This window comes from Lytechinus variegatus, chromosome 1 (assembly GCF_018143015.1).
Source record: "Lytechinus variegatus isolate NC3 chromosome 1, Lvar_3.0, whole genome shotgun sequence".
In the NCBI taxonomy this organism is placed as follows: Eukaryota; Metazoa; Echinodermata; class Echinoidea; order Temnopleuroida; family Toxopneustidae; genus Lytechinus; species Lytechinus variegatus.
The window spans coordinates 34,568,114-34,587,942 of NC_054740.1; the positions used below are offsets into that span (position 1 = coordinate 34,568,114).

Here is a 19,829-nt window from a genome sequence, read left to right on the forward strand (position 1 = left end):
AGAGAATCTTCTCCCAAATAATTTGATACCAAATTTACGTGGATATATTAACGTTTAGAGGTTTTTTTTTTTTTTTTTTTTTTTTACTGTGATGTAAAGTTCGATTTGCGCCAAATTAAGGCATGGTTACATTGAATGAATCCAGATGCCAGTGATGTCATAATCCTATACATTAGTTAGAAACACATATTTGTAAATCCCTTTTCAATGAAATTATCTGGAGGATTGATACTAAAAAAGGCTCTTAAACAAATTTTAATGTAAATTATTGAAAATGTGTTTTGTAATGGAGTTTAATGCAACCCTTGTAGGGATTCATCAATGTTGCAGTCATGCCTTACTTTGGCGCAAATCGAAACTTACATCACTGCAAAGAATACCTACTGATTACCCAAGCGTGACGGCATACCACGTGAATATGGTATCAAATTATTAAAGAGAATATAGTTTTCCAGCCGTATAAAATGATTATTGTGTTCATGACATATTAATTTCCTCAAATTGGGGATTTTTTAGGTGTCATTTTTTATTTACTCGCATGCATGGTAAGCCCACTTTATATGTCCTTTGGACGTTCTACACAGGGCAGAAGGTATACCCCCCATCACGGAAATTTTGAAACCAATTCTGTTAAATTGCAAATTCTCACAAATGTGCACGAAATAACCTTTTTTAACTTTAAGATGTACAAAAATTAACATAAAAACCGAACATTTCACATCTTGTCCCCAGAAAAATGCATGTCCTATTTTGTTCCCCTTTTATATATTTATTAGCATTCTTTTCATTTTCGAAATAAACTGCAATTCCATAATTTGAATTGATTTAAATTATGATTGATTTGGACACAAATGTCCTTATTATGAAAAGTGGAAGTAAAATGATTTTGAATGTTTATTCCTTCTTTTTTTTATTGGGGGGGGGGGCTAGATGGAATACACGCGATCGGGTTATAGGTCAGATTAATGAAAGAACACAACTACCTATCGACTAAAGACATCATCCTGGTCTCAAATTTTCTTCTTTTTTGGGGGGCCTACTTATTATTTTGTTTGCTTTTGCACGAAGATTATTTTCCAGGCTACTTTATATCATGGGGATTTCTATTAATATTCCTTTGAATTACACGGACTATTCTTCGCTTCGGCAAGTTGTCGCAGATGGGGGGAGGGGGGGGGGGCAGACCATCACGATCTGGACTTCAAGAAAAAGTTCAATCTGCTTGCGGGTTGCACCGCTTCAAATATTACCACTGCATGTTATGTTATGTTATACCGAGGTTGTTTTACCTGACTGCTAAGAAAGCACGAATGCCTGTGAGCAAGCAACTAGGGGACCAACGGCTTAAGGTCCTCTCCGAGGGACCTGGTAATGAGGATAATTGCCTTACCAAAGGGCACTAGCGCACCACTTGGGAATCGAATCCGGGTCATCGGGATCGAGTATACCCTCGACAACTGGGCGTTGTATCGTGCGCTGTAATCCAAGCTATGTGGAGGAAGTTATAAATTGATGCAGAGGTTCGAGCTCTGGTCACGTCTTTCGGATGGTGACGTTAAAGGTCGGTCCCAGACGTAAATAATCATATCTGATTAATACACGTCTGACAAAACTCAAAGTACACACACACACAAATACACACATAATTAAGAAAAGAATAGCAACTCATAATCTGAACGCCATTTCGTGTCTAGTATTACGTAATGTTTATTCAAGTTCAATGATAGTAAACCTATGGACAATAAGTTGTCAAGAAAATCAGTCGCCCGTGTCTTCTTGCCAGTATCATAATGTCGTCACGCCAATGGGGCAAAATAATGATAGAATTACCGATGGCATGAGGAGCAAGAACAAAAAATGGCGTAAACAAAAGTACAAGATATCCATTTTCTTGTTTTTGCTAGGACTTTTCTCTTTTCGGGCTCTCATCGTAAAATTTGATATTCCACCCCACCACTGGGCAAAAACACCGGTTGTTTTTTTTTAAGATGGTTTTGAAAGACTTGTCAATGGTCAATCGCGGGGGGGGTCAAACGTATTTATGGCATTTTTTTTCCAAACTAGCCAAACGTGTTCAGGCCTATTAGGATATTTTTTTCCCACAAGCTTTTTCCCGGGGCTTTGTTGTAGCTTAAGCCTAATTACACGGGGGGGGGGGGGGTGCAATATTAGTTTTGTCTATTCAAGCTTATTGTTAGCAAGTATAGACAAAACTTGTTTAGGGGTCATATTCTGGCGACAACTTATTTAGGGGGCAACATGTGTAAATGAAGCCCGCAAAAAACTTGTTAAGGAGGTTATTTTGCACACAGAGAAAAACTTGTTTAGTGGGTGTTTGGAAATAATTTGATCACGCATGTGATACACTTTACTGCCCCCCCTTGAGATCCCAACCTCTTTCCCCCATGATTGCGTGACATAATTATCTGTCTCTTTCTTACAATGATGAAAATAGATGGATCTGCATGCTATGATATAAAGATGATTGTGTTATATAGGACCTTCTAATCTAGTTGGTCTAGATATTACCGAAGAAATGGAATACGAAGCAAACACGCGACTTTATTTAACAAAGGGTCAGGATGTTACAGTTTGTGTTTGAACATCATATTCTAAAAACAAAAAACAAAAATGGCTATTCTCGGTCTGTGTCCCGTCAAAAAAATAAACAAAGAGAAAACGAGCATATGACGTTCAGCCGTATGTTACAAAACCCTTCTTTAGAAACCCCATACCCAAATATTATAGAGAAATGTTTGAGCGGACATTTAAGTTGCACAGTCTTACCGCAAAAATGACGTCCAACTTGTTAATTAAGCACATGCAGAGTCAATACCCTTTTAGTAACTTAACATTATGTTTATTATTCTAATTTTGATATCGCAATCAGACGAATAGACAACATGATCAGAGGCAAGTGTTTACCGGTAACATAACATTTTGGAAGGGAGGTGGGCCTGAAGCGAAAACATGATATAGAAATGATTGTTTGGAAAGGTTTAAAATCAAATGGCAAAACACACACACGATATATATTCCCCAGGTTAAATAAACAAACAATTCTACTATTGTATTCAAAATGTGCAATTAATGTGCCTACATACTGTTTGATAAATTTTCAAAGTATTAATTGACAGAAATTCGTACTTTTTTTAGTAACCATCTCCTGAGCCCTAAACGCTTGGAATTTTGAGCGATTTAAAAACATATTATCTAGTCTTCAAGGTGCGGTGACATCCCAAAAGAAATAAAAAAAACTGGCACGACAGAAGTTAATTCATCAATTTACCAACCCTTCTGCATAATCATATCCGGATCTGAAATTACATTTAAACCAAACAAAAAGCCACAAAAGGCTTGTCTAGGCCATTTAAAATATCCTCCAAGTAACGTTACAACCTTACGAAGACTATTTTTTTCTCCTACGCAGGAAATGTCTTGCAATCATTTCCCTTTCAATCTGACTAATGTTACCACATGTCTTTGTATAAACAAAAAAAAAGGAAAAAAGAGACATTTCAGAGCAAAAAAAAAATAACATAACGTCTCATAGTCTGCGGTATTAACTTTGTTTACACGCATGTATCCACTCATCTGATTCTGTTCTTGTGAACTTTTGTTTTGTTTTGACATGATCAGGAATACAGCCCACAGTATTTGTTGATTAAAGCAATTAAAACATTCTATTTTCATTATTATGATTATTTTGGTTTTTGTTATTAATATTATTACTTACTTATTTATTATCATTATTATTAATTATTATTATTATCATTATTATGGTTATTTATTATTATTGTTATTATTATCATAATCATTATTATTAATATTATTATTATTATTATCATTATTATTATTATTATCACCATCATTTTCATCATTATAATTATGATTCTTCCTGTTGTTCATTTTTCTTCTGGTTATTGTTAGTATCTTCTCTCTTTTTTACTATTTACCCTTCCTTTTCCACATCATTTTAGTTCAGCTCATTTGTCAACCACTATCATATTTGAACAGTACTATAGCATTTCACATTGTGACATAGATTACTTTCTTTTATTTTCAATCAAGTTCTGCACTCCTGCTTCACCCAGACTGTGCATTGGAGACGGAATTTAAGTGGAAAATAATGTCCCTGTTTTCCCCCTCTCAAGGAAATCATCATTGACGGCGATTCGTTGAAGTCGTCAGCTTTAGCTTTGTAGGTTATTTAGATTATGAAAAACGTAAGTGTAAGGAAATAGTCTGGATGGAACAGGGGCATTAAATGCCTTGTACGTTTTGCAAGTATATGCCTACATGATTATGCAAGATGATTTCAAATAACTGAAGTTTATTCAACACTCTTAAAACAAATCAGTCAAATTGACTAGACCAGTAGTCAGCTGGGAGCAACTGATATGGCAATCACTGATATTCACATTTCTGACATATATTCTAGTCAGAAATAACTCTTTTCTAGTAAAATGTGACTAGAAAATAGTCAAATATGACTAAAATAACAGTTGCTCCCAGCTGACCCTATTAACCAGTCATTTTTGACTGATTTGTTTTTAGAGTGAAGTCCACCCCTGCAAATTTTTTTATTCCAATCATTAGAGAAAAATCAAACAAGCAAAATGCTGAAAATTTCATCAAAATCGGATGTAAAATAAGAAAGTTATGACAATTTATAGTTTCGCTTATCTTTCACAAAACAGTTATATGCACAACTCAGTGACATGCAAATGAGACAGTCGATGATGACAATCAATCCCTATTTCTTTGGTTTTTATTATTATTTGAATTATACAATTTTTTTATTTTCACAGATTTGACAACAAGGACCAAATTGACTGAACCATAAAATGTTAAAAGAATGGCAAGACCACATGCTCAGTGAGGAATATATTTTGTTTCACAGGACAACAAAGAAACAAATTTAAAAATTTCATATTTCATACAAAAATACAAAAGAAATAGTAAGTGATGTCATCAGTTCCCTCATTTGCATACCGACCAGTATGTGACTATAACTGTTTTGTGAAATTAAGCGAAACTTTATCCGATTTTGACGAAATTTTCATTGTTATGTTTGTTGCACTTTCTTTTTTTTATTCTATTTTTTTTAATTCGAATCAATCTTTTGTTGGGGTGGACTTGTCCTTAAATGAATCTAAGCTTTGATTTTTAAACAAGATTCAGTTTAATCATTTAGGCCTTAATGTAGACTATTTTAATGTAATGACTTGAAAATGGGACAGATTGATCACTGTTTGAATCAATAAAAATAATGTCGCTAAACAAATAAGCAACGCGAAGCGCAAGCTGAATTTCTTAAAACCTTGCAAGGAAAGCGTGATTATATAAGCACATTTTTGTAAGCATGAATATCGTTCTAAACAATACCGGCACGCGCGAAGCGAGAGTTGAAAATTTTATTTTGGGTAGGCTTCACTGAAAAGGGTACATAAGGACTGATCATATTAAAAAAAAACACAATTCATCTAAATAGACCCACCTAAGCTAATGGGTTCTGAAGTCGAATGTGTTATCTGGCGTGAGGATTTCCTTTAAACACCAGCAAATAAGCACAGACATCATCGACTATACAGTTTGCATAATTAAAACCTCGAAAGCCTACCGCATTCTTTGAAACAGAGTGAATGACCCTTGTCTAGAATACAATCCATTTAATTACTTCATATTTTGCACAAAATTAATGTTTGTTGTTCATAATAATTGACATTCAATAAACCTATGTACAGTTATGTGCGACTCCCAATGGGAATAGATTTAGATAAAATATAATTTATGATATCAAAATAATGTTCGGCGTTATCATTGATTACAATTCGGATAGAATTTCCACCAAATTTTGTTTTGGTTAATTCTTTTGTTACATATACTAACAAAAATCTACCTCAATTTATATTGTTTTGACAAGTTAAATGCATATCCCGGGAAGAACAAAATTCAATTTTTTAGAATGAGAATGACACGATGCCCGTTTTTAATAAATTTTCGACTAGTACATTATTTTTTGTGCATTTTTCCTTTTAATTTGCACCTTTTAGTGACTATTTTGATACAGATCAACTTCAGCAGCTACCCCGACCCCCCATTAGCCCCGATCACCCACTACGTACCGATGCTAAGTTGTCTTGCTTCGAAAAGGATGTACGAGATATTACGTGTATACATAAGATGGTAACTCTGTGGTTTCAAGATGAAATTGCGCCCCCTCTTGGTGATATAGCAATGACGCTGATATCTGTGATCTAAGAGAAGAATTCTAAAGAATAAGTGGAAGGGGGGGGGGGGGGGCTAGGAAGACTGAAAGACAGAAAGAGAGCATTGAAGAAAGGTAGAAATAGGGGAAAATAAGAGGACAGGCAGAAGAAACTGACGATGCCATAAATATGATATATGTATATGGAAGAAAGGAATAAGGAGAGATAAGAATGAGGAAATGAAGAAAATTGAAGACTACGTTTACTTCTAGGTCTATGCATGTAGGTGTACTACTACCACTTCTACTACTACTTCTACTACTACTACTACTACTACTACTACTACTACTACTACTACTACTACTACTACTACTACTACTACTACTACTACTACTACTACTACTACTACTACTACTACTACTACTACTACTACTAATACTACTACACCACCACCACCACTACCGTCACTAGTGACTACTACTACTACTACTACTACTACTACTACTACTACTACTACTACTACTACTACTACTACTACTACTACTACTACTACTACTACTACTACTACTACTACTACTACTATACTACTACACCACCACCACCACTACCATCACTAGTGACTACTACTACTACTACTACTACTACTACTACTACTACTACTACTACTACTACTACTACTACTACTACTACTACTACTACTACTACTACTACTTCTAATACTACTACTACTACTACTACTACTACTACTACTACTACTACTACTACTACTACTACTACTACTACTACTACTACTACTTCTACTAATACTAGAAATGAGGGATGCCCCGTCATTCGAATCATTCAAAGATTCCCTCAAATCTTACCTGTACAATTCTTTCCTTTAAGTTTTAAGTTTAATCTTGTCAATATCAAACGAATATTTTTTCTTGTTTTGTTTGTTTATGTATAGCTATTGCACTGCTTTATCATTCGAACGTAATTTATGAGTAATTTTATTTCTGATAATTCACTATGTTTAACTTATATTTCCAGCTATTTATTTAATAAACGTCATTGCTTTCATCATTATCGTTATTTTGTGTTTCCCATCTTGAGTAGGTAGTTTCTTACCTAATTTGTAATTTGTAATATGATGATACTTTACACTGTACATTTCCTTTCTTCTTTGTTAAATATTCAATTATATTAATGTATGCTACTTAATCGTTATGTAAAGCGCTTAGACACAACATGTATTAAGCGCTATATAAAAAGAATGTATTATTTGGGGCGGCTAAGTATCAATGATCACAAATCATGAAAGATATATAATAAATGATGAAGTAACGATTCCTGCCAACATCAGAATCCTTCAGTGCACAAATGTTTCTGTGTATGTTTTTTAACCGCAGAATCCGCATTACAACATGGATGTCTACGAATTATGTGACCGTGTCTAGTTCAAACGAATGGGCCTACTTATTTCCCCTATTTCAGTCAAAACAATTCTTCAACCCACGCGAGTGTGAAAAATTAAATAAATTGTTCGCCTCCCAATATTTTCATCATTATTATGTTCATTTCAGAAGAGTAAACTTCGATTTGTTAGTTCTCTCTTTGCTGAAAATTTTCTTATACAATTTCTTGAGAACAGTCTTACTTCTCAACTACGTACTGAGTGCAGTGAGCATGTGATATGTAACTTGCCGTTTTTCTGAGTTGACAAAGAAACTTTATGCCTCGAGGACCAATCACTCTCGAGGAGTGTATTAGCCACGCCCTACGGGGCTTTGTACGCATGCGTTGTGCTGTGCTCGACGGTACTACCGAGCAGCTCGTTGAGAAGACTGGAGTTTGGCTTCAATTCTCTCCTCTCATCACTCTTGTTCAAGCTGTCTCGGGAGCTGGAGTGCGTGACTGAGTGCGGCGTCTGCTTGCAAAACTTTTGTGACTGGAGTTGGCTTGCAGGTGCAATTTTTTACAGTGTGATTGTTGCATCGAGAGCTGTATTAATTTGAACTGTTCTGAAGTTCACCAACAACTTTATTCACCATGGCTTCGGCTCTCTTGTGCTTTCTTGCCGCTATCCTGCCCGGCATGATAGCAGCACAAAATACGTGGGTTCTTGGAACCAGCGATGTAAGAACTGTAGAACCAGTCAACCCGGTCGGCGGCGGAGTTAGTCTTGGTGGAATCGACATTGACTCGACGGAAAACAGAATAATTGTGCAAAATACTGGAATTGCTGTGCCGTTTGGACGTGAAAAAGCTATTGACCCCAACTCGGAGCTGGTAATAAATGTTCAAGCTGGTGATTCGTGCAGCATCAAAGTGCTTCCCAGGCAGAGTGACCCTCTTTCTCAGATTCCAGGCCGGCTTGTACCACCAAGTTTTCCCTGTGATTTCTCACCCGGTGAAGTGAAATATGTGCACTTTGGTTCTCGTAAGCCCCAGACTGATAAAGTCAAATTGCAGCTGAGATATGACACTGCTACAGATGTTTATATCATCCCCTTCACAATTGATGTTCGCGTGGAATCCAAGCAGCTCGAGATTGTTACACGTAACGTGCCGCTTGAGGTCCAGGATCTAATGGGAACAAGTGATGCTCTTGATGCTGACAAGTTGGAGTTCGAATATGACAGCAATACTGAGGTTTGCAAAGTGACAGTGCTCAGTTCAACTTCAGGACTTCCACGATATGGTGAGGTTATGAACCATGATGAGCAAGGCCAGATGATTGATTGTAATGATTTCTTGGAACTTGGTATCCAGTATCGTCACACTGCAGCAACATCATCCCCTCGTGAAGATTACATCCCTCTTGTTGTTGAGCTTCAGAACCAGCAAGGACAAGTGATTAAGCAAGAATACTTCCAGAGTATGGTTAGGATCATTCGCGGAGATGACAATACCCCACCAAGTTTGGTTCTTTCCAGTGACATGATGATGGAGGTTGATCAATTTGTGATGACTGCCATTACCCCTTCCATTTTGGCAGCTGAGGATGTTGAAACACCTGCTGACATGCTCATCTTTAACATAACCTCACAAACCCTTGGGCCAGACGATGGAATGATTGTGAGCACTGATGACCGTAACCAGCCAATCACTTCTTTCACCCAGAAGGACCTGAGAGATCTGAAGATTGCTTACAAGCCCCCTCCTAGAGACACAGATGTCCAAACCATCTACCAAATTGAGTTGGAGATCGTGGATTCTGAATTAGCTACTTCTGAAACTCACTCTCTATTGATCGTTGTTAAGCCAAAGAATACCCTTGCACCGGTTGTAACAACGAACACAGGACTGGTGCTGTTTGAGGGTCAGTCACGTCCTCTTGTGGGTGGCCAAAATCTTGGAATTTCTGATGAGGATAATCTTCAGGATGTGATCATTGCTCCTATCAATGGTTCAAGGTATGGTGAACTCAGAATTGGAAATCAACGCATCAAGCAATTTACTATTGCTGACCTCATTGAAGGAGCTGTAACATACCACCATTATGGAACGGACACTTACAGTGACAACATCATTTTCCGTATGACAGATGGCCAACATGAAGTTGAATTCCTCTTTCCAATCACCATTGCTCCTATCGATGATGAGGCACCAATCGTTGATGTCAACACTGGAGTCACAGTGAACGAAAATGAAGTAGTTGCCATCACAAATTTTGTCTTGAGTGCGACAGACATTGATTCAGATGATTCTGAAATTCGTTTTGTTCTTGAGCAACCACTATCTGACATGGGCAACTTGTTTCTACGTCAAGTAAATATTCCAGAGGACCCTCAGAATTGGATTTCTCAGGACAATTTTTATGAGCGTGAAGTCACTGAATTTACTCTTGAAGATATTCAGAATGGACATCTCTTTTACCAACATGGTGGCAGTCACAATGCAGACCCAGTTTTTGACAGAATCCTTTTCAGAGTGGTTGATAGTGCTGACCCGCAACCAAATGAATCACCTGTTCAAGAATTATTAGTAAAAGTAATGCCACAAGATCTGCAGCCCCCTGAGATGTTTGGTGGTACCACACTTCAGCTCTCTGTTGATGAATTCCAAATCACTCCTATCTTGAAGAAGAATTTGAGGTTCACTGACATGGATAGCAATGACAGGGAATTGAAATATACCATTGTCTCTCCTCTCACAGACTCTGATTCAAATAATAATCTCCCAGTTGGTGACATTGTTCTCACTGATGAACCAAATACTCCAATCAACATGTTCACTCAAGCCCAAATTAACCATATGAAAGTATCGTACAAACCACCAAGTACAGAATTAGGAATTGCTCCACGTGCCATTACCTTTCAATTTGTTGTCCAGGATACTCAAGGAAACATGGGTAGTCCACACAATTTCATCATTCTGCTCCGCCCAGTTGATAACCAACCACCAACAATCACTAATACAGGCGTCCAGGTGTTTGAGCGGGGAACTGTTATAATTGACCAAACAATGCTTGATGCTACTGATCCAGACACGGACAGAAATTCTATCCGTGTTGTACTTGTACAGCCCCCTGTATTTGGAACCATGAATTTGAACGATATTGCTCTGGAGAAAGGTGATGAGTTTACTCTTGGTGACATTGAGAATTCTAGGGTGAAGTATGTTAGTGGTGATGCTGAAGAACAAAGTGATGAGATTCATCTGGAGATCACTGATGGTGTCCATGTTGTGCCTATTGTAATCCATATCAATGTAGCTCCTATTGATGATGAAGCACCGACCCTAGATCTTCCACCAGGCACAATTGGTTCTTTCCTTGAAGTGCAGGAGAATTCCTTCAGCCTCATCACATCTAACATTCTTAGTGCTTCTGATCCCGACACTGAAGATCTTCTTCTCACCTTCATTGTGGACAGACAACCAAACGAGGGAAGGATTGAGAGCAATGGTGTTGTTGCTGATGTTTTCACCCAGCAGGACATTGTCAATGGACTTGTTCGGTATGTGCATACTGGAGGAGAAATTGGACCTTCTAAGCGTGATGATTCTTTCAACCTCACTCTCTCTGACATGTCTCCTGACTGGATTTTGGGAGGAAACGAGATTACCCAGGTAGAAGTCTATGTAACCGTCCTCCCTGTTGATAACCTTGCTCCCAATGTTACAATGGGCGTTCAGTTCTATGTTGATGAGGCAGGTAAAGGGAACATCAACATGACTCATCTCCAAGCTCCAGATGTTGATACTGAAGACGATGACATCTTGTGCACAATAGTCGTTGCTCCAAGTGTTGGATACCTCGAGAACATTTCTCCCGCACCTGGTTCAGAGAAATCTCGCGGTGGTATGCCAATCAGTGCCTTCAGCATCAAAGATCTGCGCTTGAATCACATCAACTATGTCCAGAGCATTCATCAGGGTATGGAGCCAGAGGAGGATCAATTCACTTTCCGTTGTACTGATGGAGTGAATGAATCACCAAATTTCTTGTTCCCTATCAACATCATCCCTGTCAACGATGAAGAACCCCAGGTTTATGCTCGTGAGATAATTGTGGATGAAGGTGGGCAACGGATCATCGATGAACCCCTCCTCAGAGCTGAAGATGGTGACGTCCCTGCTGATGAGCTTCACTTTTTCATTGTTACCCCACCTCAGCATGGTACCATCACATATACCAGACTTGAAGGTGACATTCCAATCCTGAACTTTACCATGGATCAAATTGCTAATGGCAATGACATCAAGTACATCCACGATGATTCTGAAACAACAGAAGATTCTTTCACTGTCCTACTTACTGATGGAAAGTATGAAATTACTAAGGAAATCACTATCACAATTCTGGAGGTAGATGACGAGACACCTCGTCTCACCATCAATGATGGAATTGATATTGAAATCGGAGAATCCAGAATAATCAGTAATCGAATCCTGAAAGCCACGGATCTTGACTCTGCCGATTCTAACCTCACCTACACAGTTCGCTATGCACCTGAGAAAGGATTGTTGCAGCGACTCAGCAAATTTGATGGCTCTGTAGTCGAGAACATCACCCTTGGCATGAATTTCACTCAGTGGGAAGTAGACAACCAGCGCATTCGATATGTACATACTGATGGCGACGGTGGTCGGGACCTTATCAAATTTGACATCACTGATGGAACAAACCCACTCATCGACAGGTACTTCTATGTGACCGTTGACCATATTGACAATGTCCATCCATCGATCATTAATGCTGGTGTAACAATGCAGGAAGGTAGCAGGGTCACTCTGACAACTAGCATTATCAGCACAAGTGATCTTAACAGTCCTGATGAGGATCTTCTTTTCACCATTACCACAGCTCCAACAAAAGGTCACCTCGAGAGCACAGACAATCCAGGTATGCCGATCAATTCTTTCACTCAGCTTGATCTTGCAGGAAGCAAGATTTACTATGTGCACACAGCTGATGATGAGGTAAAAATGGACAGCTTCCAGTTCCAGGTCACAGATGGTTTCAACACAGTGGTCCGCACTTTCCGCATCTCTTTTACCGATGTTGACAACAAAGAACCTGTCGTCCGTTACGATACTATCCGACTTCAGGAAGGAGACAACAAGCTCATCACTCCATTTGAACTTGGCATTGATGATAGAGATACTCCTGCTAATGAGCTCCGCTTTACCATCACTCAGCTTCCAATCCATGGTAACATCTTAAGAAATAACACTGCTCTTGTCACAGAGTTTACCATGCATGATATCAATGAAAACCTGATCAGCTACCAACATGATGGTTCTGAACAGACGGCTGACTCTTTCTCTTTCATTGTGACTGATGGCACCCACAATGAGTTCTATGTGCTTCCAGACATCACCACTCTAACCCGACAGCCGCAGCAGGTCCCAATTGAGATAGTTCCAGTGGACAACGGAGCACCCCAGATCGTTGTCAACCGTGGCGCTCCAACTCTTGATCTTCTAGGGACTGGTGAACTTGGCTTCATGATTACCAACAAGTACCTTATGTCTGAGGACCGGGACAGTGTGGACAACAGTTTGCTGTACGTGATCACCACTCAACCCCAGCATGGCTACATCATGAACATCGCTCTTGGAAACATCTCCATCACCAACTTCACTCAAAGTAAGTGCCATGTGTGATTGATCTTGTTGCAAAAAATTGTTAGTTTATTCTTCTGAATCTTTGAATCCTCCCATATTCGTGTCATTGACTTACATGTATATGCAGCTTTAAAAATATAAATTTCGAAAAAAATTAAAAATGTTTGGTTTGTTTAATCTAAGTAAATTCTCAGATTTCTGAAAGATAAAAGAAAATTAATTTCAGGAGATTTCTTTCTCATATAACATGTCAAAATTTGTTCAAATTAAGACAAAAGTATGAATGAATTCCTTTATTAGAAAGAAGAGAGATAATATAAAAGCCTACAATTTAGACAAATTGACAATTTTTTGCATCATGAGATGATTTGTGTGGTGATGTTTGGTTTATTATTGCAATTGAAATGGCTGTGATTGATTGATTGATTGAAGGTGTTTCACTATATTTACAAAGTATCTGTATGTGCCATAAAATAAAGATAGCATTTTGCAGAATGCTTGCAAAGAAATTTAATATCCGACATTGAAATTAAACGGCATTAGGGATGTGCAATATTTTTAATATAATACATTGAATTTGTTACAATGCTCTAAAAGTATATTTTTGAGAATTCTAATTTGTTTAGAAATAACATCTCTTACCTTATCATCTTATCATATTTCTATTTTGAAGTCTTTTCTCAAATTATGATTTTTCTATTATTATTTTTAATATCAATTTTTTTGCTATCAATTTTTTGCTAAATAGTATCTTCATTTTGTGGCACACTGATATTTCTATCATGTGTTTTTGTTTTCTCCCTAACCTATTCTAAGATACAAACTAATAGATTTATAGATAGACAGAGAGGGTGAGAGAGAGAGAGAGAGAGGGAGAAATATGAATGAGAAAGGAAAGCGGGGGGGGGGGGTTACTTGTATTCCCATTTTGATTCATCTGTTGTCTTGTTAACTGCCTCTTGGGGGAAAAGTAAAAAATCTGTATGGGTTTATATAGATTTTCTTTTTGAAATATATTTATCATTTTTAACTGTAATGACATTACTTGCCTCCTTTTTTGTTTTACCTATAGCTCCAGCACGTTAGTAGTGCCTTTTTAGTTGAGTATGTTTAGTACATGTATAGGCCAATGTGTTATGGTATCAAGCACCTGCATGGTATCAGTTTTTCAGGAGAATGATATATTAGTTTAACCTTGCTTTAAGTGTCTTCCCAAGATTTTCAGCAAATATATCATTAGACATGAGCAAACACTGATCCAAACCTTTGATTTTGACAGCACATCTAGGGAACATTAAATCAAGGCTGTATACCATGGGTAGTTAGATAATCATACAAGATAAAGAAGTCCTCTAGTCATGCAGTTTCCTTATGAAAACATCTATTGTACATTGAAGAAATTGAAAAGCCTAATTGTGAATATTGCACAATTGGTGTTTACTGCAAAGTTTTTAATAAATCAAAATTGCATTCAAACTTGGCCTTTTGTTGAAGGCTATGTTCGCTGCACACAGATATAAATTATAACCGATTATAAATGTGATCAGTCACGAATTGTGATCTTTTAGTTCTATTTGTGATATATCAGTGAAGTGCAATGATTACTTTCAAATTTGTCAAAAAGTGAATAATGTGAATTTCGTTGTTTTCATCATAATTTTTGTATTAGACTTCGAGTATATCTACTTCATATGATTGCCTCATCTGAAAAAACACACAAAAATATTTATTTGTAATGAAATTGCACGACTAGTTTACTAAATTGCACTCTAATATTTGATAGTTAATTGGGATTTGCAGACCGCACATTTGAAAACGGCAATATAATTGATTTAAAAACTTTTTTCAGATTGAATTGGTCATTTCATTGATCCACCTTCAGATATTTGCATCTTGGGGTTTCCCATAGAAGAATTGAATAGTTAGTATTTAGGATCAAATTTGTTTCAAATCTTAGGTTGTTCACCTTCCAAATCTTTAAACTTGGCTGAATATGCCAGGTGAACTCTTCAAAAATATAATAAGCGATTCAAAGATTCCCTCTTCTTTCTATTTCATTGTGTGCGAAGTCATATTATGAAGGGGTTTGGTCTGGGGTGATGTCTTGCTCTAGATATTGAGATAAAAGTAATTCTAAAGATTGTGATTGGGATTTGGATTGTGATCATTGTATCATTGATTTTGCAATTAGGCAATGTCTATTATTCAAAGGGACAGTCATTTGGGGGACCAAAATCAGCAGTTTTATCAAGGAGTCGTGAAGATGGTATTTAGCAAGGATTTGGGTTTAGTTGTGTTTGTAAACATCTTTAGTGAAACTTGGACTTGGGGGAGATTAGTAATTTCAATTGGATTAATTAATAGTGCCAAATTACAAAGGCTTTTGAAATTAGTAACCACTTGATAATGATTCTGGTTGGAGCCATACTATGAAAGACAAAGTGGCTGTCTGTATTTTACCTTAAAAACTGAAATAAACGTTGTTTAGTTAGTCCACTAGAGGAGATTCATTGAATAAGAAGACGTGTCTTTAGTCTGGTAGAACAGTGAGTCCCAAAACTTTTGAGTGGAATCAAATCCACAAGCTAGTGTCTTCTGATAAAACATTAATCCTCCAGGAGAAGATACAAGAAGAAGATCAAACATATACATTAGGTGGTTTCAAACCGCCTCGATCACAAGAATCCCCGTTAAATTACGAGAACTTTTTAAGGCTAAAAAATACCCGTTAATTATTCCTGCATTCATACCGCCCCGAAACACATCCTTCGGGATAAGTTCCCGAAGTTACGAGCATGCGCAGTGTTGTCTGATAAGCAGGCAAGGCGGGAGATTCAAAATCACGAGCCCAGCAGCTACCCACGCCGCCGCACCCAACGACACGCTGTGATAAAAGTTCCCGTAATTTGCTTTCACATCGCCAAAATACCTGCGACCTTGGAAAAATCCCCACGAAAGTTCTCGTAATTTCGCCAAGTACCTACTATTTAGCGGGTATTTTCTTTCGGGGATATTACGCGTAGTTTGCTTTCACATTACCAAAATACCTGGTATTTTCTGATCGGGGTAAATTTCCCGATCAGAGAATACCTGGAACTGGCGAACTTCGAGGCGGTCTGAAACCGCCTATTGAGTTATCGAGAAGCATTCACAAGCTCTCATTAATCCCATGGAATGATTCAGGGCCAATTACATTCAGTATAATTTTTCAGTTAAATTTGTTGGGTATGATTTAAACGAAACTTGAGCAAAATGTTATCAACGAAAAGATATCAGACTATAACTTTCACACTTAGGGTTTCTGTCAAATTTCACTCCCCATTTGATATCGGTTGGGATTTTTGAGAGGTACCTGAAATTGTCACGATTCAACAAATACCTGTGAACATTTTAACATTTCAAAACAGTGCTGTCTAGTTGTTGCATGCACTCTTCCAATTGTACCCATATTTGATTTTGTCACTTCGATTCGAGATTTATACCATCAATATTTCTAATAATTTCTGAAAGTTTTCCCATAGTGATATGTCGGCGTAGAGTCATTCGGTGTTGTTATTGGTTGCCTTTCAGTTATAGGTGTTATGGTGTTAAAACTTCCTTTTTTTTAATACTCCGATAACAAAGAGACAGTAGGGCGCCCGAAGCCCGATTCGCTTTGTGATTCCAGTCCAGGAGTCGAAGATGTTCTAATACACTCATGGTGAGGGTTTGCCATTGGCTTGTTGGGTTAATTCTGGAGGTTGTGCAGTATAGGGTAGTCAGGGTCAAAAGTTCAAGTTTTGATTTGATATTCTACGCTGATTATAGTGACATAGATCAGAATTCTGATTGTTTACATATCACTTTGCGACCCTTGGTATATATGATAATGCTGGTAATTTTGTTTTGTTCAGATTTTGGTATAGGCTACACATTGCTGTCTTGTACTTTTCCATATCTTACCACTTTGCAATGATTTCTAGCCTATGTGTTGTATTCATATCTTTTTATGGTCGGTAGTGGTATCTGATGCTCTTTGAATTTTTATTTCTCCATCAGTTAACTTCTTTTTCAGAGAACTGTGGGAGTTGATAGGATTTGGGATAAGAGAAGAGTAAACTCTTTAAAAAAATGCCAGGAAAGGGATGGAAACAACTTTTCAATATGAAAATGTGATAATGCCCATTCTTGCTATTTTTCCCTCTGAAGTTAAACTTTATACCTTGTGTGCATTTAGCAGAAATAACAAAATCGTGAGAAGCAATCATGTTATCTTTTCATTAAGCCTTCAACATTATCTAAATTTGAAAGTATGTTTTCTATAACTGAGCTTGTATTTCTCTTTTGGATGAACATTTTGAATGTTTGCTAAATGTAGCAAGATTGATTAGATTCTGATTTTCCATCATTTTCTTGAAGGGAACTAAGCCCTGTAATGATTCAATCCGTCTCTTGCAATCATTCAAGCATTTAACAGGATTATGTGCTGGAATCGCACTCTTACAAAAAAGTTATTACCAGAATGGGTAAAAATTTCAAAGGTTAAGTTAAGGGTTTTGTAATATTATTTAATCCCTTCTAGAGAGTTCTCTCCTTTATATAGTCTAGAAGTATATAAAGACCTAAGATGGAGGTATGTCAAAATGTTCTGATCATTAGTGATATCCATGAAAAATATTCAACTAATTAAGTATTTTATATATTCAGTTCACTCTACCATTGCAGTATCAACTATCAGTGTTCCAAAAAGACTTATTAGAAATTGTATCTTTGACATTCTTTTTTAATTTCATATTTTATTTTTGTTCTTACAACATCTTCCTCTCGGTAATATTTAGGAAAATTTATCCAAAATTTTGTGAATACCCTTAAAATTAGGCTGCACTTTCAAAGTTCATCCCTTTTAATCAGATTAGATTAATGAATTTGTTGGAATACAGAACAGGAAAGAGACTCAAGTGATCTGAGCTATCTATGGTATCCTTTGATCATGGACCCTATGGTAGGGTCCATGCTTTGATGTGTTCAAGATATCAAAATAACAAATCCTCTTGTCAAAATATTTCTCTTGTACCTGTTACTCTGATGGTTGCATCCCATATTTATCTCCCCCCATTGACTGGTAGTTCAGAAATACAAACAAATACTATTACAATAGTCCCCCTTTCCATTTAAAAAAAAGAGAAGAAAAGAGGATGGGGTAGAAAAAAAGGGGTCATCAAAAGATCAAATCTGGCAGGCCTGTTTTATTTTCTTTTTAATTTCTCCGTTTTTGATATTTCTGTGTTGGGGTATTGAGGCAAAGTGTATGCATGATAGGTATGGATACAAAGACAGGGATTTCAAGTTCATCGGTGTGCACAAAACCGTAACAACTTTTTGTGATCAGGGAGATAATGGGCTCCTCTTCCACTAGCTTCATATTTTTGTACTGATGACGTTGTGATGGCATCTTGTTCGTAACAATGTATTCGGTCTTGCAGAAAGGATTAGGGTAGGAAAACTCAAATAAATTTCATGTTTTCCTTCTTGTACAGTAGTTTGGAAAATTGATCAGGCTTTATTAATCACTCCAGAATGACAGAAGCTCTACTCGTGTTTCAAAATAATTCTCAAAATCTGAAGTGTACATAAAATAAAAGAGATATGAAAAGTCAATATTGATTTCAAATCAATCCATGTGTACTTATCTACCATGAAAATACAGCCTTCCGGGTGTGCACTACTATGCAGGGATTTAGATTGGAAAAGTCAATGTTGGCATTAAAAAAAAGAAGATGGAGAATGTATTTCAGGTTGAAGATTGTGCTGCCCCATTAAATTTGGCATCCTTTCACTTGACTTTACCCCATTATATGTTTATTTTTATGATGGCTCCAGGATTGCTATGCTTTGCATGGAAGTTTGTATAGAAAGATTGCAGACATGAATGTTTGTAAAATTTTCAAAACGTCTTTCTGGACATTTGTCCATGTCCACGACGCCACCAGGTCTCGACTGCAACAGTCCAAATCAAGATATGGATGAATCTTCAAACAGAAGTACCGAAAATATTTGCTGTCGGATTTAGGGCTTATCGTGAATAGGAAAGAATAGCTGATTAGGAATCTGTATTTGTGGGAAGTATTTCAAGGTGATAATTCCAAAGATCTTGGACGATTTACCGCCAGTGTGTAGAGACTTTGTATTATAGGTGTATGAAATCTTGTGAGTTTACAAAGAGGTGCAATAGTGTGGTTTAAAATAGGCGGGTAATCGGTTGTCTGGCCTGAGCAACATACCAACAGGGTACTGTCACGTGTTATTTGAATGTCTGATGATGTAATTCTTTGTTGGCTCATTCCAATAGCCCAAGTTTCATGGTAATTTTTTTCCAATGTGATAAAACATTTACATGGTTGAGGCTTTACATGTGTATGAGCAGGAGAGGGCCACCTTTGCTGAGCATATATCCAACCAACGAAGAGAGGAAACTTTCAGCTGAAAGATTCATCATGCTATTAACGATGAATAATTATAAATTGCCTTTAATTATTTTTAGTGGCATCAAAATAATACTTTGTTCAACTTTCAAACCAATTG

At 37.1% G+C, this 19,829-nt stretch overlaps 1 protein-coding gene across 1 annotated transcript; it reads left to right on the forward strand.

Moving 5' to 3' along the window:
- Positions 1–8,039: 8,039 nt before the first annotated feature.
- Positions 8,040–13,322, forward strand: LOC121412403 (extracellular matrix protein 3). The gene has a single exon (XM_041605216.1). It carries the CDS (start codon positions 8,244–8,246, stop codon positions 13,305–13,307), a length of 5,064 nt encoding a protein of 1,687 aa, XP_041461150.1. The 5' UTR covers positions 8,040–8,243; the 3' UTR covers positions 13,308–13,322.
- The last annotated feature ends 6,507 nt before the right edge of the window (positions 13,323–19,829 follow it).